The sequence below is a fragment of the Sus scrofa genome, chromosome 4, assembly GCF_054392235.1.
Source record: "Sus scrofa isolate SSC_HxYL_T2T_F1_AM1 chromosome 4, Sscrofa_HxYL_maternal_Yorkshire_Landrace_v2.0, whole genome shotgun sequence".
Classification (NCBI taxonomy): Eukaryota; Metazoa; Chordata; class Mammalia; order Artiodactyla; family Suidae; genus Sus; species Sus scrofa.
The window spans coordinates 68,478,240-68,501,648 of record NC_139386.1 but is presented as its reverse complement, the minus strand read 5'-3'; the positions used below and the strand labels follow the sequence as shown (position 1 = coordinate 68,501,648).

At 38.6% G+C, this 23,409-nt stretch overlaps 1 protein-coding gene across 25 annotated transcripts in view; it reads right to left on the bottom strand.

Annotated features, from left to right (window-relative positions):
* The window catches only part of EYA1 (EYA transcriptional coactivator and phosphatase 1), a 357,349-nt gene that overhangs the window by 167,834 nt on the left and 166,106 nt on the right, over nt 1-23,409 (bottom strand). For 8 of the 25 annotated variants that reach the window (XM_085022136.1, XM_021089246.2, XM_085022133.1 and 5 more), the window contains exons 1-2: nt 5,638-6,269; nt 449-498 (exon numbers count right to left, since the gene is read on the bottom strand). The exons of 3 other annotated variants lie outside the window; for them this stretch is intronic. Coding sequence is in view for 7 of the 22 variants with exons in the window: in XM_021089240.2 (XP_020944899.1) it covers nt 449-498 (50 nt within the window). In the remaining 15 variants the exon portion in view is untranslated. Of the gene's footprint in view, nt 1-448; nt 735-814; nt 912-5,637; nt 6,270-23,409 lie in introns of those variants that run through there. 14 more of the 25 variants (XM_021089240.2, XM_021089251.2, XM_021089242.2 and 11 more) reach the window with 5 other exon arrangements.

Sequence of the window (23,409 nt, the reverse complement as noted above, 5' to 3'; positions counted from 1 at the left end):
TGTTTGCTCTTCACCCCCCATCAGGTCAATAAAAGCTGCAGTCATTTTAATTTGGAGGTTGCATTTAAACAGCTGAGTGTAAACATCAGTTTTATAAACGGCTTCCCATGAACCATTTTGCTTCTAAAGTGAGTTCTGACTTCCCCAAATCTTCTGAGTTCAAATGAGAAATGGCTTAAAACGCAATTTTTCACTCCTAATTCTCACAACACATTCACAGTTTTCCTAACGCAAGAAAATACAGACTCCAATCATTTTCAAACCCAAGCTAATGTTCCCTTCCTACATACTTAAATTTTTTTTTTTACAAGCACACACACACAAATTAAGTAACTGCCAACTGAAGCTGCTGCTATTAATAGAAATAATTAAGAAATACTCGACAAAAATAGACATGGGTCGCAGAAAGGTAACCTCCCCAAACGTCAAGTATCAACAATATCCTTACCTGCACCTCGAGGAAACAGCAACATCTGAACTGGTTTGAGATGTTTGCACCTGTGATCAGGGGTAAAAAATTAGAAGCTGTTGTTAACTCTGCTTCTGTGTCAGCTCTTAATTATACAGAGCACATGGCTGAGGACGACAATGGTCTCTTTTAACCAAAAGAGAAAAAGGAGGATACTGCAGCGGTGAAAGGCATATTGTCTTTAAGTTGAGGTCTCCACTGTTGTTTCCTCCCCCCAGGTCTATCCTCCTCCTCCCCTTGTCAGGGGGGAAGGCAGCCAAATGACGGGATAGTGATTCATCACTGGCCTATGACAGCTGCAAACGGGATTACCCCTCCCCCAATCAACATGCAAAGCAGCCTTACCCAGGCAGCTCGGAATAGGTGCTTGGAAAAAAAAAAAAAAATAGCTATTAGCAAAATGAGTGTGTTTCACAGCGGTAGTTCAAGCATTAACCCTCCACCATCCTCCCAAGATCTTTCATCTTCTGCTATCACCAGCTGAAACAGAGTTCCTGCCCACGCCTGGGACTCCTGACAGTTCTCCTTATCGTGATGCTTTTCTCCTCTATTTACGATTTGTCATGGAGCATTCACTAAAACAGCTTCTGGGCAACTTTCAGGCGATGCCGGACTACAAGAGAAATGGTAAAGGCAGGTTCTGATCCCCAAAGCCCCATCCTGGAGCAAGGTGCCCACTGATCCAGGCAAATTGAAAATCCAGTGACTTTTTAAATTCAGTGAAATCCATCACTGCCTGGTGAAATAGAAAAAGCAGCTTGCTTTTTGTTTAATTTTCCATCTTTCAAACCAGGAGAGAGAATGGATCATTTAATCATCAAGGCAGAGTCTCAGTTTGCCAGAGTTTTAGTCTCTTTTGTCTCCGGGTGAATCTGTATTTGAGATTTCACTGCCCAACTAACTTAACTTGCAGCCTCTGCTAGACATTGCCCTTCCTCCAGAGGCAGCACAAACTCCAGCAGGTGATAAGCCCAGGTGAGGGTGGGCTGCTGGCTCTCAGGCTCAGCCCAACGCCTGTCTCAGGAAATGAACATTCTGCATAACGTTTAAAATGATTCAGAATTCCAAATCTTTGATGTGTATTTTCATTCAACCTGAACTGACATCAATTAGGGCTACAGAACAAAGATGAAAACTGAAGCATCTCAAATGGCATTAAAGTTATCCAACTAAATATCTTCTATTGAGTCCTGTTATTTTTTAATTATGATTTATGAAATTAAGAAGTACTACCTTTTTGGCAAGAATAAAGCATCGTTAAAGTACAAATATCTTGGTATAATGTTACATGAAATTTCTAGGTATACATTGTTACAATATGTACAGGATGAAGTAATTTTTAAGAGATGCCTGAGTATTCAATGAAATTTTAATTTTAATGCCTGCAGACAGGTCATTTTGTGATAACGGCCTTCTGCAATTTTTGTTAAAATTAACATTCTCACATAAGATTCAGTGTTTTCCTTTAGAAACTGCAGCAATAAACTTCAAGGATAAATGTGCTTTTTTTTCCACTTTTGTACACCTGGAATAAATTATAGGTGAGAACTAACTTAGTTTTAAGCACTCTCTCGGCTTAATTATGTGAACAAGTATGTAAAACATACTTTCTCTTAAATACTAAAATATATTCCTATTTTAACATCAGCTAGATAGTATAGCCTTAGCAATACAATCTTAGTTTCATTGTATCCTTTGAAAGTTTGATCATATTTATATTTGAGGTTTAACCTATCATTTACATTTCAATCAGTTAATAAAAACTGCACTTCAAAATAAGAATTATTCTAACACGTTTTCTCCCTGAGGGCGAAAAAAAAAGCATTTTCATAGCAACATACTTTTTTTTAATGCTAGCTCGACTCCGTCTCTACCGTGCTTGGTACACTGCAATTTTTGATTCCGTATCCATGATCTTCATTTCATTAAGTATACTTCAGATATATTCTTTTGTGTCTCAAGGATTATTTAAACCATGTGTTGTGTGTTACTGTTTTTAAAAATGACTCTTTAATCAAAATAACTTTAAAACAACTAATCCTCACTTAGGCTGGTCAGCTGAATCCACATCGTCGTCCAGGAAAAATAAATCTACTCTCAAGAATGCGAATGCAGACAACAATTAGACACAGATGTGAGCAAAATTAGTTACAGTTTACAAAATGCTACACTTCACATGCTTTTAGTTTTTTATGTGTAGTACACGATTACAGTGCAGTAAGGAAACATACTCTTGTAATGACTTATCTAAAAAGAACACCTATTTCTGATTGGCGCTGATTTTCTCTCATGTTTGACAAGGTCTCTGGAAGAGTCTGGGGTTTAAAAACATAATGTGCTTAAAAATCATTAATTAGGCCCATTTCCATTCAAAAGGGAAAAAAATTATTTCATGGTTTTTAGAAAAATGCTGTTAGGCATTCAGTAAGCTCGTATTTTCTGCTTTTCATCCATAAACCTAATATGTTCCTTGTCTTCTCCTAATCTGGTACTTTTAATTCAAATGCTCCTAGGAGTGCAAAAAATATTTCCCGTCACATTATAAATGGTCATCTTGTATTACAATGAAGTCATTTTACTTTAATGCTTTTTAAAACTCTTTGTCTAGAATACCCAGGGTAGCATGCTGACAGAGTTGTGAAAATACAGAGGAAAAAAAAAAAAAAAGATAGCAGGACTTCTTAGAATTTAAATTCAAGCCTCCTCAGCTAGTAACTTTGACTTCTGATTAGTTAATGAGGTCTTTTAAGTTTGCCTTTTTTCTAATTAAATTTCTAATTCTTCACAGATGTAACTTTTGTTGATGTTCAATTTGTCTCTCTCATTTTGTTAAACCTCCCATAGTACTTCACCAATCCATTGAATAGCCACATTAAATCTGTTAATACCATACTCTTCAACCCCAGAAATTATTTCCAGAAGGCAAGCTTGCTTTGAGAGATCATCAAACAAGACTTAAGGTACACATTTTATCACATTTTCCCTACCACAGAGCTCAGGACACAGAGCAAAATTCATGACTTTTGCACTGTTTATTATACTTTGCTAAATTACAAATCAAAAGCATCTGACAGAAGATCATGTATGAAGCCAAAAAGTTAATAATGTTCTGTGAAAAGTAAACTGTAAATGGAAAGGGATTCTAAATCTCAGCAGCAGAGAGCAAATAAAATGTAGGCACTTGTCTAAATTATGGGTTTTCCATTGGCTTTTTTTGCTTGCTAGAAGCAATTTTTATAAAATGACTATAATTTAAAAAATTTTTTTTCAAACTAAAAAGAAATTTTCAAAGTGAAAGTACTGAACTGATCTAAATAAATAGAGTTGGCAGGCAAACTAGTTTTGCCCAACCACAGATCAACCTGAGGACTCCAAATTTGAAAGACAATGGCAATTTTCTAATCAAAATGTATCTTATGGGGGGGAAAAATGTGCCTTAGGCATAAACCTGCTTTTAAATCAGAATATATTCTTGCCTAAATGTTCCTCGATCAATAATTCCAACAATGGTGTCAATGATGTAATAAAAACCTAAACCTAAAATTGAAGTGACCTTCCAGGAAGAGGTAGACGTCTTTTAAATGTTAACACTTAATGTACTTTAGCAAAAATTCTATAAAATGAATGCTTGAATACTATTCTGGATTTTTAATGTAATACATTGTATCATTTTTTAAGTATCTCATTTAAAGAAAAATGACAAAATAGAATCCTTGTGAAAACAAAAACCAGTATTTAAAGGACATTCATTCAACCTATAGGCTTAAAGGATTGTTTTCAAAATTAGCATTTAAGATGTTGAATGTAATACTTCTGAGATCTGATTAACTGGAAGAAGGGGTTTTATTCTCGATGCGTTCTCCCCTCCCCCGCGCCAAGGTACTCTCACAAATTTTCACATTCAAGAGGAAATTTTCTTTTGAGAAAATCATTTTTAATGTCTACCAAACTCCCAGAGCAGCTGACTTCTCTTTGGCATTCTAAAACTGAACAGTGGCTCAATTAGGCTTCTCTGTCTGTCACCGCGAAGAATTTTCAGCATTGAAAATCCATGGCTCTGTGCTCACTCACTGAACACTTTGGGCCTTAGGAGAACTCAAGCAGCGAGAAAGTCAAATATCAAATATTTGATAATGCAAAAAAGCATGACTATTTGTGTACACATGTCTTCAAATCCCAAACGGTGGGCAAAAAGACTTGCCCACGCCTAAAATAAAACCTACTCTGAAAGACACATTAAGAAAACAATCCCCAGCCTCGAAAACTACACTCTGTGCCTAACTAGCGACTTTTTTGCACCCCTTGTCATTTTAAGAAATGAAACATAAAAACGCTTGTCTACGTTCAGTGACAGCTCTGAATTTATTGAATTCCTGCAAATGCTATGCTTAAATGTTCAAAAACTCCTTCCAAGAAACAGAAGCCCATGAGTCATTCGCCATTCATATAGTGATTTTGAATGACAAACATTTTAAATGGTAATTCAAAAGTGTGAGAATCTCGTTTTTAATTTCAAGGTCCAGTCAAGTCCTATGAAGTTGTCAGCAAGTGAGAAATGCATTCATTTGGCAAATGTTTATTATTTCACTTTTTGAAGATGAGCTCGTTTAACATAACTTTGGGAAAATCTGTTTATTGAAACAAAAGGATTCCTTTCCTTAAAAAGTGCTTACAATTTATTTTTGTCATCTGCTGTCCTTTGAAAATGTTAATTCCTTCCTCCTCTTCTCAAAGCCAACTACGAGGTGTAGGAAAAGTTATCTGTGTGTTGCAATGGGCATAGACAGATACCGCTTTAATCAATATCACACAGTAGTAGCTGAGGTTTGTGCAGAAAAGACGTACGAAGCAATTTCCCCTCCAGAATATAGCCATGCACTAAATTTATTTATACAGTTCACAACAAAAGTCACTGCTAATAATTAATTTGTAATTACCCCTTAATGATTCTAATCGCTCAGATAATTGGGGGCTTAGGAACTTATACTTTTATGATGGCTAAGAAAGCACTGGGCACAAAGTGTCATAAGCTTCCCCAACGCCCTACTGTTTTTATTTTAAAAGCAAATCAAAACAATAACTCAAAGCGCTCCTGTTATCTAGGGCTTTGCCCCCAGGACAGCTGTTGTCATTCAGCACAATTTTTCAAACAGTCAGCTTGTACTTACAGCGCTTACATCTGCTGCATCCACCAGTTTAATGGGCTCCTCCGAATTTTCTGCTTTAGCAAACCTCCATGCCTGACATAGCTGGGCTCCTGGGCAGGGGACGCGGGAGAGCTCTTAGGGGCTCCCAGCCGAGCCCGGCGCTGCTGCCAGCGGAGCGCGTCGGCGTGGGGACGCCGGGCCGCGGGGACCGCCGCCTGGCCGCTGCTGCAGGCTCGGGCTGCCGAGCGACTGAGCGCACACGCGGGCCCCGGCAAGAAAACCGCCACACTGGACGGCAACAGGAAGGCTTAGAGTCGGAAGTGGCACTGGAGAGTTTCTACCTCGCCCCAAACTCGGAGCCATCAGCTCCCACCGTTGTGTTTGGTCACCGCTTTGAGCCCCGCGCTCTTTCCTTCTCAACAGCAGCAGCAGATAGCATCTGAGAAGCCCAGACAAAGAAACAGCACCATCTCATCCCCGATTTGTTTGCGCAGCCTTGTAGGTCTGCCCGTGGAGCCTCGGGGCTTTTTTTGTTTTTGCAACGCAAACCACAGCTATTCTCTTGTCCTAACCTTATTGGTTTAAATGCAACAATTGAAAGGAGCACGGCTCTCTCTGACTCAACCTTGCTGCTCCCAAAAAATTTATTATGTAAATGAACGCGCCCCATGCTATCTGAATAAACAGCTGTGAGAGAATCACTTCTCTGAGATACTGTCAACACACAGCTCTTGCTACAGCAGCTACCAATTACGAGCTTTGGGGAGTAGTTACACGTTATCTTTCATACTTTTCCAAAACTTTTTTTTTCAGGCCCTGAAACTCCGGGAATCGATACTTTAAAAAAAAAAAAAAAAAATTTTTTTTTTTTTTTTTTTCTCCTCGAATGTAACAACTAACGGGTCTGGGGCAAATGAAAACTAGAATGGCCATTTCCATATTAAGTAAGTAAAGGGGGAGAAAAAGCAAACGTGTAAGCTATTATCAGTTTAACAATGAAAGCCTGAATGGTAATTCTGCAGTGATTTCTAGAATGGCAAGTTTTGCAGAAACAATTTGTTTTGGATGTGAACCAGATGATATTTCAGTGTTGATATTTTACAATGATTTCGGGGGAAAGATTTATTTCATCTACAACTCTTTTCTTACAGTCTGTTCTTTAAAAAAAAAAAAAAAATCCTAACTAAATCTATGTGTAGTAATCTGTAACACTCACCTAGACAGCTGAGCCTATTCAGATTATGACTAAATTACAGTTTAAGATATTTACTTCCTATCATGTTTTAGGCAAAAGACTTAACCATTATATTGATTTCAAATATTTAAAGAAGTATAAATTATTATACTTTTATTTGCCAGCCCTATTCCATGGTTCAAATACAAATGTTTATTTTTGACACTATTCCCTCATCCTAACCAATTTTGTCCTCAGTCTTTATATTCACTGGATTTTCCTTAAAACTGGTCATTAACAGCAATACTATTTCATGTATCTGGTCTTTTTATTAGTAATAATAAACATCTCTCATTATAGGCTCCTGCCTCAGTATGAAAAACATTTTTTAAATCACAGTAACTTCTTAGGTGATTTTATAATACATTTCAGACCATCAACTCATAAAACAGGCACAGTCTTACCTTTACTTTGCTAGTTGTAAATGAAAGCACCATTCCAACGCAAATAAAACAAAAAGTTTCTACTGACCAAAATTCAATATGGCCCCCATCCCACCCCACCCCACCCCACCCCCAAAGGCTGCCAATCTAAATCCCGCAGAAGAAAACACTTTGTCAAACCTAAGAGACAGCTTAGACTGCAAACTCACCTAGGATTTCATTGTGTATGGTCCCAGCAAGGAATCATGGGCTAGTCATCCACCATATTTGGGAAGCCAGGGCAAAAAAAAATCAGTTGATTGCTCTTGGATTTGTTCATATATGCAGCCAAAATAGAATTGCATTTACCACCTACAGCACTTTCTAAGACTAGAAGTATCCATTATTCAATATACTAAAGCATGGATGCAAAAACATATATTGCCTGTAATGGAGGTCTCTAGGGCCGTGAAATAAAAATATAATGATATGTTAATTCAATTTATGATCTCAAACATCCGTACAGTAACTGCTTTTGCTATCATATTTATTTCTAAGCTCCATAAAATATAAAATGTGAGGTGCTGGTTGGAGAATTCAACCCCTTTTGAAACTTTGTATTAAGCTACAATACCCACACTTCCCATAGTTTAAAAACTACTTCAGCTGTAAAAAGGCAAAATATTATTTTTCTGATCCATGAAAGAGGATATTGGCAAACTCAGTAGACACAAACCATGCAAAGTCCTAACAGCAGGGATATCATGTAAAGTATTTTTTACATATAATTACCTACATTATAATCAAATTTATCATATTACATTAGTTTTTATATTGAAATTCAATTATTTTAACTTATATAACAAAACAAGAACCATTAAAGAAATGATATATGTACTTATGAAGAAAATTATGAAAAGCATGATGAATGTAACATGAGCATTAATTAATATGATATGGGTCATGCTGCATAGTTATGTAACAAAGAACTTAGTCATTGGCTAAAAGAAATATCTATATGTAGGTACACCACTTTTAATGCTTTCCCTTTGCTAAAGCAAAATTAGATGGTATAAAAACAATCACATGCTTACCTGTTGACTACTTCTGAATATCAGATACGTAGCACATATTATATAATTTATACCAAAATGTTATCCTCTGATAAATAGCCAAAATGTAAGCCATTACTTAGATGACCTAGTTTGTACTGTTAACTTCCTATTTCTAAATGTTCACCAACTACAATTACATGCTTTAACCACATATTTTAAAGAGAATGGTGTTCCCTAAATAAAGTCATACCCATTGCAACAGAAATTAGGAAAATTCGCTGAAAATTTGCCATTAGTAAAGACAGGTAATAGTAGAAAACATTCTATCTGCTATTTCCTGGAAATTTTTCAACACATAAACATATGAATAGGAGCAACAAAATTCTAATGTGCTTTCTTCCCCTGAAATGAAAAATAATTTTCATCTGGAAAACACTTTGAATAATCAACTGGAACAAAATGTTTGAATACCCTCCAAAGGACAATCTCTTTCCTATATCTCTGAACAAGTTTTATCATACAGAGCATGCTGTTATCTAGATATATGCCTGGCTATATGGAAGCCTGCAATTTTGATAGAAGTTGTTAATGCTGTTCTATGAACAGAGAAGTTTAAAGGCATGATTGCAAAAATAAACAAATGTACCTAATTAAAGAAGAAAAAAGACAAGGGTAGATATGAAGGATCCACTAGGACAATAGAAAAGGTAAGCTGAAACTTTTCTAAAACTACATGAATAAACGGTTGATTAGTCCAACTAAATATAACAAACACTGAGAAAGCAAAGGATAAAACACGTGTCTCTTTCCACATAGCTGTGATAATCCATGTGGGAAAAGAATCTGAAAGAGAATGGATTGTATACATGTATAGCTGAATCACTTTGTTGTACAGCAAAAACATCACAATATTGTAAATCAACTATACTTCAATAAAACTTTAAAAAAATGAAAGAAAAAAAAAAGACAAATGACCCATGGTCACTTCCAACTATTGCAGAAAATAATTTAAGTAGTGCTATCTTTTCTTAGATTACATCAAATACTGCATTGAAGTTGAATATATTTTTCCGTTGTGAATGAAACAGTATTCTGTATAAAACTATATGGAAAATAAGAAGGGAGAAAAAATAATTAAATGTTAAATTATAAAAAACAAACATATGCCTCTTTCTTTTTTCCATTCCAGTAACAGTAATAATGTCCTTGAGTAGTTGTAAGGTTTCCAATAAAAGGTAGACCCAGACGTATTTTTCTTCTACTTGTATTTACCTTCAAGTCATTGTAGAATTAAGCATGCATGCTAGTGCCTGGTTGGACGGACATAAACCATCTCTTATCTCTCTGTTTCTACCATTCTTTCCAAAGATGCTTACTCAAGAAAAAGGGTACAGTAAGTGGCAAAAGAGAATTAGCACTCAAAGACCAATGCTTTTCCTTCAAAAGCAAAATCCTAGTTATTATTTCTTCGCCATTCTTAAAATCAATACTATCTGGAAAGAGTCAACATTGTGCATTTGAATCTGTTCAAAAGAGAACAGCAAACAGAATATTCCAAAATACTTTACTTTCAGTGCTTTCGCCTCCGGCTAACTCTCTTTCTTATGGTCCTTGCCATGGCTCTACATTTCTGGCTCTTTAATGGAACCACTGGAACAGCATCTGGAGAGCTGATTACGATCCTTGCTGGCATTTGGAGTGGTCACTTCCATGACCTACTCTCTCCCCACTGGCACGAGACCTTCAATGAGGGCCCTGCTCCCAGGAGCCCTCTGCTGAAACACCACCAAGTAAAACATCCTCTATTTATTTTAAGAATGATATTAAATCCTCCAAACTGAATGTCTACCAGTATTTTGCTAAATGTTTCCCGTTCAAACTCTAGCATGAATAGCTTTTAACAGTAAATTTAAGGAGGCAATTACTAACTATTCACCGTACCATGGAAATTTATTTTAATAAAAATTAGAGTCTTTATGCCAACACAATATGGAAATATAATCTATTTCCTGGCTGCCTAATAAGCACATTGGTTATAACATATGAATAATAACCATTTATTTATATAGGGTGGGAAACTTGTTATCATATGTAGTAATGACTGCTTCTAGGATGTTTTTTTAAAAAATTATTATTCTTAATAGAAAGTTTGCATAGCACTTCTTGAAACTAATAATGATAACAAGGGCAGTGGTGGTTTTTAAGAAGAGGGGATGGGATGATAGAAGCACTAAAAGCTTCAAAAAATGACATGCTGGGTTTTCTATTTTAAAATCAACTGATTTTCCAAAAGGGCAAACAGTTGCTTTTCTTCCTCCTGCCAAAAATACGTAAATAATTGGTTTGGGGTGCATATGTTTAATTTGAACAATAAGCTATTTTGCTTTTTCATACTATAAAATGGATTTCTGCTGACATGAAGCAACCTAGAAAACCCAGGTTGTCTCTTCAACCTGTTTTTTCTCTAAGCCATGGGCAAAACCAATCCTGTCGGCACCTCCCAATACCTTTAAGAGGATCTGGAAACTTGCTTTGTGTTTTCCAGGTTTCATGAGAGCTGAGTTCACAGTTTTTAAATTCTTCAGAAATGATGACTCTCTCATGGAAGACAGAAAGGAATTAGTATTTACTGAGTGCTTACTACATGCTAGGCACTGAGCTAGGCATTTCATGTGCATCTTCATTTGTTTTTACAAATAATGTAATAGCTTATCTGTATGAATCCTGTGGGGGTTTTTAAAAGAGGCTCTTTCGCCCCACTATTTCTTCTGGAATTTGCCTCCTTTCTCTAGCACCATCAAACAGTAGATGGAGCGCTGGGATATCAATGTGTCCTGGTTGGATCATCATTTTGGAGCAAGGTGACATCTAATAAAGTTAATAAACCCAGAAAGGTGTGTGACATTTTGAGATGGCATGCACATTACAGAACAGACACCATCACCACACAATATCAGATTATTCACACATAGTCCAAGTTAGTTGGCTGGTTGAGAAAGAAAAGGACATACATTAAATGGTCAATAGAGGAAAAAATGTGATCTGTCCTTAACCGGGAAGTGATTGAATCAGGAGACAAATTTTTTCAAATTGTTTCCAAAAAAGGAAAATTTTCCTCCTAAAGTAGGATTGTAAATATTCCTGATTTTTTTCCCTTAATAATAAAAAGAGAGGCTAAGGGTCTGAGTTTACAATAGGCAATTGTACAGACAATTCAATCAATTTCTTCCTTGTTGCATTCCTTAATTTCCTTTATCCAATGTGATATTGCTTTAATCCAAACAGCATTGCATCTGATTTATTCACGGAGGGAAGAATGATATGCAAAATGTTCTCCTATTCACCTTATGTATTTGGAGGTGCAGTTTTTTAAGTATTCAGAATCAAGAAGCTCTATGGCTGTTACAAAGGTATTGCCAGGAAGGGGACAGAGAAAAAAACAAAATCTAATAGCCTATAGAAAAATTTTCTTCCCTCAAACAGCATTAACTTATCCCCTTCTAGTCTCCCAAATCAGAAAAAAAGAGTAACCTCCAAAGATGTTTTAGACAGAAGGTCAGAATTCAAAGGACTGGTAACTTAATCTCAGTGTGCTGCAATCACATTGCTATTAGAAACACAACCAGAAACACCATTATTCTATATGTTTTTATTAAGCAATGTCAATAGGTATACAACCTGGAGATTCCTCTCTACTGTAAAGATTCATACTTACAGGCGATCAAGTTGCCTTGGGTTTTTGAATTTCATTTCAGAATGCTGTAGGGTAAGAAAAAAATAGACTCTGCCTTACCTGCTAAGGAAAACAATAGCTTTAGTCTGTTCGAATACTGAAAGAGTACATTTTTGTGGCCAAAATGTAAATATAGCTTCAAGTTTTTTAGTCTTTCAGTGCTCATAATTAAGAAGAATTTTATTTCAGGTGGCTTCATATTTGGAGTTGTAGTAGACTGATGCTTTAAATTTGTGGTTCACATTCTTTCAAAAAACAGAAGTCTGGAGGTATCCTCTGCCTCCTTCAGGGATTCTGTTTTAACAGCAGTAATCTGGTTTACCTGAATTGTGGAGTAAAACCACGTCATGGATCTGGGTTTTTCTGAAATCATATATTTTAAATGTGTATGATTCTTCCAAACAACACCTGGTTGATAGGGAGTTACAGGCTGGTGGCTTGTTTTTTTAATCAATACAAGGAAAAACAAATAGTTTACCAAGAGGTCAGGGAGCCAGTAAAGGAGACCTCTACCACACGGTTATCATCGACAGGCCCTGTTGAAAGATCCTCGAAACCCCCATTAGCTCTGGCCCCCTGGGAGAGCTGTTCACTTTCCTTCCTGCCCTTGCAAGAGGACAGATCTTCCTCTCCAGCACAAAGTGGTTGGAGAGGCTACAGATGAGGTGAAGGGGGGCCACGACAAAAACAAAGCCGGAGGGGCCAGGAGGAGAAAGAAGTTATTCAAAACAATAATCAGAAAGCCAGCTCGATCCTAGGCCTTTTTTAAAGAATGGGTGTCCATGGCTTAGACATTCTAGAGGGGGGGAAAAAATACTGTTTTTAGATGTGCAGAGTTTGTATGTGCTAAATTTACATCTCTTTGGGGAGGCACGGCATTTGATGAAAAAAACGGAGTTCCTGTTGTGGCTCAATAGTAATGAACCCAAATACTGTGCTTGGGGTTTTAGTTCAATCCCTGGCCTCGCTCAGTGGGTTAAGGATTCGGCGTTGCTGTGAACTACGGTGAGGTCACAGATGTGGCTCGGATCCCGCGTTGCTGTGGCTGGGGTGCAGAAGGGCAGCTGCAGCTCTGATTCAACCTCTAGCCTGGGAGCTTCCATATGCCTCACACCCTAAAAATAAATAAGTAAATAAATACATAAATAAATACATATATAGAATTTTTTAAATGAAATAAAAAAATAACCTAACTCTCCACAAATAAATTCATGGTTAATTGCTGAAGATTAGTGAAAAGGAGAAATCTACAAACTTTCTAGTTACAATTTCCTGAGTACATGCCTATTACCTAACAGCAAATGACCTAGATTTGAAAAAAGATTGGTTTTTTGGCTGTGCCTGTGGCATGTGGAAGTTCCTGGGCCAGGGATCAGGCCTGCACCACAGCAGTGACCAAACCAGAGCAGTGACAATGCCAAATCCTTAACCACTAGGCTATCTGGGGACTCCAAAAATATGTGTGTGTGGGTGTGTGTGTGTGTGTTTATGGCTACACCTGCGGCATATGGAAGTTCCCAGGCCAGGGATTAAATCCAAGCTGCAGCTGCAGCAACACCATTTTCTTTAACTCCTTCATGGGTCTGGGGGTTGAACCTGTGCCTCTGCAGTGACCCAAACTTTCCAGTTGGATTCTTCACCCACTACACCACAGTGGGAACACCAAAGAAAATATTTTATTATTTATTTATTATTATTATTATTATTTTTGTCTTTCTGTCTTTTCTAGGGCCGTACCCGTGGCATACATACGGAGGTTCCCAGGCTAGGGGTCTAATTGGAGCTGTAGCCGCTGGCCTACACCAGAGGCACAGCAAGGTCAGATCCAAGCCGTGTCTGCAACCTACACCACAGCTCACGGCAACGCCAGATCCTTAACCCACTGAGCAAGGCCAGGGATCAAACCCGAAACCTCATGGTTCGTAGTCAGATTTGTTAACCACTGAGCCATGACATTTCCTTAAAGAAAATATTTTAAATGAGTTATTTTAAATGAAAACCTTCAGGAAGCAGCATATAACCTTGATTTTCTTCCCCATATTTCTATAGATTTTTGGATTGTATGTCTATCACTGCTCAAAATTTAAATGCTGTCCTTTTCTTTAAATGTGCGGACTTATTAAAATCTGTCTGCAGTCAAGTGGGCACCGCTCACTAGGATGCACAAGAGACTCGAGTTCTAATTCTGGCTTCAGCATAGTTTTTTTTTTCTGTGCCTTTGTAATCATATTACTTATACTCTCAATTTATAATCTTAAATGGGCTAAATGATAAAAAGGATGCAGGAAGTTTCCAAACGTTTCCAAAGTGGCATGGGGATAAAGATGTTTACGGCTATGAGTAAGCTCTGATGGATAGTAAAACAGCAACAGAAAACTGAATTTCAAATCCAATTAATTAAACAAGTATACGAATGCCCAGAGAAGGGATGGTGAGTTCCGGTTCTAGCACAGCTTGGTACACATACCAGGGACTTGATAAGGATTATTCAAATTGATCAAAGTATGCACACTTGGGTACTTGATGCAATGTGGCCAGGGTTTGTGGAAGAAAAATGATTTCCCTGAATTTCCTGTGTGTCCATGTTTTCCTTACACATTGTTACATCTGCCTCCTTGGAAACCCTAAAGTTGGGCTGGTGGACGTGCTCTTCATAGGGGAGTTAATGTCATCCTCTTGTTCAAAACATACTTAAGATACTTTATGGAACCAACGGAGTCATTGAAAGTGTGCTAGAAATTTGCCATCCTAACATTAGGGAATAGTCAAATTCTAAGGAAATGAAGAAATTAGACAAGACCTGAGATCACTACATTCACCTGGTATATGTGTTTGGGTGGGAAGGAACATGGAATAAAAAGCTAAGGTTCAGTTTAGGAAAAGCCCTCATACATTGTATTTTAGTTATATTCATCATGTTCCTCCTGAAATGCTGTATTACTCCAACATCAGTTTATAGTTCCCTTTTAAATCCTTAACTTAAAAAAAAATCCAGAAAAAATTTAATAAATTTTAAGGATACACACACAATAGAGTAAAAGGCTTCAAAAAAAAAAAAAAAAAAGCCTACATCTTTTGTCTTTCAGAAATACCTCATTGTAGATGTATAATGATATCATTTTAAAATGTTGCAGCTTTTAGGCTATTCAGACATCTTACTAACCAAGCTAGTTAGCCAGGCAGTCAGTCATTCAGCAAATATTTTTCATGCATTTAGTATGTGCCAGACACTGTGGGTACTAGGAGATGAAGCAGTGAATAAGACAGAATTCCCACTTATCATTTGTGAATAAAAGAGAGTAAATAATTTAAAAGGTGGCCAACTGGACATAAGCATTTATTTTTGCTTTCTTTACAAACCCCACTAGAGTAACAGTAAATACATTTTCTTTAAGTATAAATTCCCCCAAACAAAGAGGGCAGGTAATAAGAAAACAGTAGCACATTTTAGAAGAGGAAAATAGGCAGATCACTAGTAACTGACTCTGCAGATCCAAGAAAGCTGAATCTAGTGTTGGCAGTGAGAAAAGCTGAAAAGCAACCCAACTGACATCACCAACTTGGATTATCTAGGTCTGGGGAAAGCCTCTATCAAGAAATATAGAAACCAAGTGAACAGAGAAAAGCAACTTGCAGAAAACAGAGATCAGGAAAAAGTAAGAAAAACAAAACCAAAACCAATTTTCACCAAACAAATACCTGAGAAATAAGATACTGCAACCATGAAACAAGAGAGAACAAATACTAATGATACTAAAAAAAAAAAAAAAAAAAAAAAAAAAAGCCCTTAGAAATAAAAAGTAGGATAAAGAGAAGTGAGTGTTTCAATGAGGCCTGGAAAATCAAATTGAGGAAGTTTCCCAGAGAATAGAGCAAAAGAGATGGAAAGTACAGAACAGAAAATAAAATAAGGAAATGAGGAGCTGTAAGGAAATCTGGTGATCAAACATGCAAATAACTAGAGTTTCAGAAAGAGCAGAGAGACTGAAGGGCAAACTTTAAATAAATAATTCTAAAATATTTCCTAGGATGTGAATTTTCAGATTGAAAGAGTTCAATGTATACTCAACAAAAACAACTGAAAAAAAATCACAACAACGGATATTGCTGAGAAATTTCAAACTGTTAGGAAAGAGGGTAACCCCTACAAACTTCTAGAGAGAAGAAAATCAGGTTGCATACAAAGCATAGGTCATGACTTCAGACTCCTTAATTGGAACATGTTTTTCTAGAAGGCAATAGAGCAATGGTTTCAAATTCCTCAATGAAGAATAATTCTCAACCTAGAATTTTGTATCCTAACAAACTTGATAACAACTAGGAAAGTTGAAGGCATTTAAAGTAAGGATGTTTGCCAATATGTCAGGTCTCAAAAAGTTTATTTTCCAAGTATCCTTTCTCAGGAAGCTAATAAAGGGAAGATTCCGCTGAAATTTGGGAGCAAAGCTCCTTTATGAAATAAGCACATGAAATAGGAGAAAGAGGACCCCAATCCCTGATATTCATGGTAAAGGGAAATCTAGGAGGACAGCTCAGCACCAGGCATGGCAGGCTGGAGTGGAGGTCAGAGGGCCTGGTAAAGTTTACATGAAGATGAAAAAAACTGATAGGATAGTTGATACATATGAATACATGGAAAGAAGGGTGAAACAATCACGGGAGAGTGTGACACTGAATTATTAAAAGGAAATGCAGAATTCTCCACGCTGTGATGCCTACATGTAGGTGGCATTATAGAATCATTTGCATTTGAGATGAGGTACATGTACTCTTGATGAAAGTCAAAAGAGAAAAAATAGACATTTCTCTGCTTCCGGGTGTGTTATTAAGAAGCAGAAAAAATAATTCAAGTAAAATTTGGTAAGAAGGGCATGGGCTAAGTGATGGATGCTATGTCAGCTTGTGAAGGAAAGCCTCTTTGAAGAGGCATCACTGAAGTTGAGACCCAAATGATGAAAAATCTGGGGTAGGAAATACGGTCCACACAAAGGAAACAGCAAGTTCAAAGCTTGTCAAGTAGGAGGGAAGAAAGAAAGAACTGTGGAGGAGAGAGAACATAGAGAAAAAGGACAGGACCAGGACAGGGTATGGAGCTCAGGGCACTGTAGGTCTAGCTAAGAAGTTGGGATCTTATTCCAGGCGTAAGGGGAGGTTCCTAGAGTTTTGATTTGTTTTGGTTTTTTTCTTGCTTCTTTTTGTTTTTGATCAGAAAGGTGGCATGACCTGATCTGTGTGTAAGAGACCACTCTAGCTTCTGGGGGTAGGATGGACAACAGGAGGACAAGAACAGAGGCAGGGAGGCAAATGAGCGGGCAGTTGCCGTCGTCCAGCTGAGAAATGGGGATAAAAACCCTGGACTAGGGTTTTAGGAGGAGACGTTATGTAGTCAGATTTTGTGCATATTTTGGAACTAGAGCCAACAGGACTTGGAGATTGGATGTGGGTTTGAGGCAAAGAAAGAAACTAAGGACGACTCCAGTCTCTCCGCACAAACAGTAAACACCACTGATTTGCCTTTCATCTCCATTCATTTCTTCTTTCTGCTTTCTTGCTCATACAATAACATGACAGAAACGCCAAGAGCCTGAATAATTAGAATCTAAATAGCTGAGCGTTAACGGAAAGTTTTTTCATGACTATCTAGTTAAATCGGTTAACACATCCCCTCCCCTGCCCCCACTCACTCCTCATCAGCCTCTTTTCTGTCTCCTGCATCCTGTGCTCACTGCTGTCTCTGTATAGTTTGTTGTCCCCCCGCCCCACTCATCAGCCTGATCTAAATGTCCTTACCCCTCTTTTCTACTTAGTTCACCCCTTATCCACCGCTGGCTTCTGTCTCATCACGGTGGGCTATTACTTTGGCAGCCCTTATTGAACCCATACCTTTTTTTTTTTTTTTTTTTTTTTTTTTGGCTTTTTAGGACTGCATCCACGGCATATGGAAGTTCCCAGGCTAGGAGTTGAATGCGAGCTGCAACTGCCGGCCTACACCACAGCCACAGCCACGCCAGATCCAAGCCGGGTCTGTGACCTACACCACAGCTCACCGCAACGCTGATCCTTAGCCCACTGAGCAAGGCCATGGATTGAATCCACGTCCTCTTGGATACTAGTAGGGTTCATTACCGCTGAGCCCTGATGAGAACTCCCCATAGCTCTTCAAAAGACTAATTCTGGGCTTGGCAAATGGGACATTAGCAAGGATGATGCAAGTAGAGACTTGAATTGTGCTTGTACCTGGGGGCTTATCCTCTGAGAACAGCTATTCTTTGGATCTAGTCATCATTAAAAAAGTTAGGCTTGTCAGGTGAGGTCCCAGTGTATCAGCCATCTTACTGAGGGCCTGGACATGAGAGTGAAGTCATTTGGACATTCCAAACCCAGCCACCATTTGACAAGTAATTGGGAGAGATAACAAGTGAAACCAGAGGAAAAGAATACACACACATACACACATATATAAGACTAGGTCACTTTGGTGTGCAGCAGAAATTGGCAGAACATTGTAAATCAACCATATACATATATATTTATATATATATAAATAATATCAGAAGAGGAGCCACTTGCCTGGGCCCAGACAATCCATAGTATCATGGGCAAATAAAATGACAGGATGGTTTGTAATGTAGCAATAAAAAATAAAAATACCTACAATGAAGCTGCTCTATGCAGAGGTTACCAATTACACGTGTATTGTCAAAACCAATGGACACGTTTCTGTCTTTATCTTGTCTTAATTGTGGCATCTTTTCATTGTGGTAAAATATACATAACATAATAATTACCATTTTAACCATTTTTAAGTATACTACTCAGTGGCATTAAGCACATTCACAAATGTTGAACCATTAATACCATCCATCCATCACCAGAATTTTTCCATCTTCCTAAACTGAAACTCTGTACTCATTAAACACTAATTCTCAATTTCTCCCTTCCCCCAGCCCCTGGCAACCACCATTCTACTTTTTGTTTTTATGAACTTGATTTTGAAGCACTTTATATAAGCAGAATTGTAAAATATTTGTCCTTTGGTGTCATAATTGCTACATCTTAATTTAATCTTTTTTTTTTTTTGTCTTTTTTTTTAGGGCTGGACCCATGGCATATGGAGATTCCCAGGCTAGGGGTCTAATCAGAGCTACAGCTGCCAGCCTACACCACAGCCACAGGAAAGCGGGATCGGAGCCACGTCTGTGATGAACACCACAGCTCACGGCAACACTGGATCCCTAACCCACTGAGCGAGGCCAGGGATCAAACCTGCAACTTCATGGTTCCTAATCGGATTCGTTTCCACTGCTCCACGATGGGAACTCCCTCACTATCATCCATGCTTCAGTTACTACATATGTGCAGTGATAAACAAAGCACCACCTCTGATATAGAAAAACTCATTTTTACAAAGTTGAAATAGACCTGGACATATTTTCTTCTCAGCAATATGGGTCCTCCTCAATGCCCAAAGTCCTTCTCCCATTAAGATCAGGGTTTGAGGCTAGGGTGGGGATGATGGAAGATGTTGATGTAGGAGAAGTCCCTTTTAAGACAAGAAGGGAAAGAGAACAGCCTTCCTGTTCTGAGCACTGGTTGTTAGAAATAAAAACCTATGCAGTTGGGTAAGGCTTAGTGGGCTTAAAAAAAGGTGGCTATAACAAGGGAGACCAAGCCCAAGTCTGACTCTCTTTATATTCCCCCCCCCCTTTTTTTGGCTATGCTTGAGGCATGTAGAATTTCGAAGGCCAGGGGTCCAACTCCTGTCACAGAAGTGACCTGAGCCACAGCAGTCTTAATGCCAAACCCTTAACCCTGACTTGGGAACTCCTCCTGACTCTCTTTACAATGTGGAACTAGGTCCCATCCCTTCATCAGAATCATTGAATGGTCTCAGCCACAAAAAAGAATGAAACAATGCCATTTGCAGCGCTTTGGATGGACCTAGAGATGATTATACTAGGCAAAGTAAGTCAGAGAAAGAAAAATATCATGCGATACCACTTATATGTGAAATCTTAAAAAAATGACACAGATGAACTTATTTACAAAACAGAAACAGACTCACAGAAAACAAATTTGTGGTTTCCAAAGGGTAAGTAGGGGGAGGAATAAATTAGGAGTTTGAGATTAACAGATACAAACCACTATATATATAAAATAAATAAACAACAAGGATCTACTGTACGGCATGTGGAACTATACTCAATATCTTGCAATAATCTATAATGGAAAAGCATCTGAAAAAGAATATGTTTGTGGGTACATATACAAAAAAATCAGTGAATAGGATTCCCATCGTAGCTCAATGGTTAACGAATCCGACTAGGAACCATGAGGTTTCAGGTTTGATCCCTGGCCTCACTCAGTGGGTTAAGCATCCAGTGTTGCCATGAGCTGTGATGTGGTGTTGGTAGCAGACATGGCTCAGATCTCATGTTGCTGTGGCTGTGGTGTAGGCCGGCAGCTGTAGCTCTGATTAGACCCAAAGCCTGGAAACCTCCATATGCTGTGGGTGCAGCCCTAAAAAGACAAAAAAAAAAAAAAAAAAAAAAATTCAGGGAACAGTCAATAACTGAGAACTATTAATATACCTGGTATTCTCTTGGGATATAGTAAGATTATCATATAACTCCAGGAATATACAGAAATACATTTTAAAAATAAATATACATAGGTTATATTTTACAATAAAAACGTAAAAGGTGAAGCCATGAATGAAGAAGTCAGAGACTTTTACTATTAATACATAAAAGTTTGAGAACCAGTGAGACAATATATTTCATCATCATTGGGTTTTTCTGTATATTCTTTGTCGACTTTTTAGGATATTGGAAATCTTTACTGTATCTTGAAATTGTAGACTTGGGATCATGATTTAAAATAGCTAAGGGAATTTGACACATTAAATAAAGTTAATGTTTAATGAAGATTCAATTGGTTAGACAAATAAGTGAAAGTAATATTTCTTGTTTTGTGAAAAATAACCAAATTTATAGGTAAAATAAGTTCTGTAAGTTGACTTTTTAAGCCTGAGGCTAAATAACTATTTACTAAAACACACATGAATATGTGAATTCCTTTCAATGCATAAAAAATCTTCAGGCATGAAAACCCATCCCAATATGGCAGAGAGAAGACAGCCAAGAATTCCTGGGTCTCCAGTGGGGACAAAAAAGTGCTGAGACACTTATCAGTGAAGTAAAGACCTTTTGTGAAAATGAGGAGGCCACAAGAGGGTCACTTGAGCCTGGAGGCCACAGTGGAGACCAAGGACTTGAAGAACAGTGACCACCCTGGTGTTAGACAGGACCACACAGGACCAACCACCCCTATGCCCACTACCAGGCAGGGATCATGGCCATCCAGCAGGACGAGGACATGTCCATGCACCACAGACAAGACCCAGCACAGCACATGTACCAGAGATGCAGCACCTACACCTACCTTAAGGTCAGGATGGTACATGAGTGGGTCACCTTGGCCCTTAGATCACCCCAGGGAGAAGGGCGAGCAAAGGAGTTCCAGAAAATCCAGAGCTAGTAGGGATTCCATCCAGAAAGGACCACCTGATTACTTAGGCGATTCCATTACCTTGAAATTGACATGTTGGAGGATTTTTGTTGTTGCTGTAATAGTACGTGTCATTAGTTTTTGTCTTGCTACTCTATTCTTGGAAGCAAGATGCCATCAGTTGTAGAAAATAAAATTAACGTTGATTTCATATCTGAGTCCTGCATAAAGTGTGATAGCACTGCCCTAACAGAAGACCTCTTCTAAGCTTCAAACTCTTATCTATCTACAGTGGTCACACTGCCACATGCTCTTTTGTTGTTGTTGTTAGGACCACACCCACGGCATATAGAGGTTCCCAGATGAGGGGTCCAATTGGAGCTGCAGCTGCCAGCCTATGCCACAGCAACAGCAAGGCCAGATCCGAGCCAGGTCTGCGACCTACACCACAGCTCATGGTAACGCTGGATCTTTAACCCACTGACTGAGGCCAGGGATTGAACCCACGTCCTCATGGATACTAGTCATTACTGATGAGCCACAATGGGAACTCTTTTTTTTTTATTTTTTTTAATTGAAGTTTCGTTGATTTACAAAGTTGTGTAGTTTCAGGTGTACAGAAAGGTGATTTAGATATATATATACATATATATATACACATGCATATTCTTTTTCAAGCACATAGTCTTTATAGAATATAAATCTCATCATACCTCTGATTTAAACATTTTTAGATTTTAAGGAGAAGTTCAAATGCATGGGTTTATCAAAGCAGCCCTGGGTGATCAGGCACAAGACTCCTTCTGTAGCCTGAAGTCCTAACCTGCTGCATATCTCTGCTTCCTGCTAGTCATTCTGAGACAGAAGTGGTTCCCAAACCTGACCCGTGGGTTCATGCCTTTGTGCCGTCCTGGAATTTCCAGCCCCTACTGTCCATCAGAGTTCAGCTCAGTGTCACTCAGGCCATACTTCCCTCACAATCTTACCCCCTTCAGTGTCACCGGCCAGCTTTCCCATGAACACTTGGGACTCAAAGGAAACTCATGTTCTTAGCCTCAAACCTGCTTCTCTCTGTCTCTAGTTCACTTGGTGACACAACCAGTAACTCAAGCTTGGAAATAGGGAGGATTTCCTGGACGCTTCCTTCTCCACGTCCAAACCAATGCCCATTGCAGCTGATGCCACCTCTTTGCATCCTGCACTCCGTCTCCTTGTGTCCTGCCCTATTTCCACTGCCCGGATCAGGCAGCTCCAGCTGGTCCCACTGCCTCCAGCGTTCTTTGTCCACACCACAGCTGGCATGCGCTTCAGACACCGGTATTCTGATGGATTTCACTGCGGTGCTCAAAATCCTTTAACAGCTGACAACACTCCATTATCAGAGATTAAAACTGCATCCGTGAAATAGCTCACAAGGCTTTCCCTAGTCTAGACACTGTCCACCTTTCCAGTTTGGCCTCCAGGATGGCCTGCTTGCCCCTTCTGCTCTAGCCCATACTGCCCAGAGTTCCCCTGGACCTCAAGACGCCTTTACTCCTCTCCTTCTATTTGAAATGTTCTTGAAATCTTCAGTTAGACGTCAATCAAAAGAAAGGAAACAGGCCCAAGGCAACCTCCAAGTAAGTTTCAATAGCAATAAAAAACAGAAGGAAAGAAACATCTTCACTTCTTGTCTCTGCATTACCCTCAGCTCCACCTTGTGCCTGGTCTAACAGGCATGCTCAAGTCTCCTCCATGCCCATGCAACATGAAGTTTCCCTCCACTTCTCTGCACTGGAAATCGGGTACATGAGAGTGTTGGGAAACTGGGAGAAAGAGCAGAATATAGCCAGGGGCCAAGTTGAAGCCAGGGACAAGGCACATACAAACAAGGACTTAGGAGCAAGTGGTTTGGCAAGG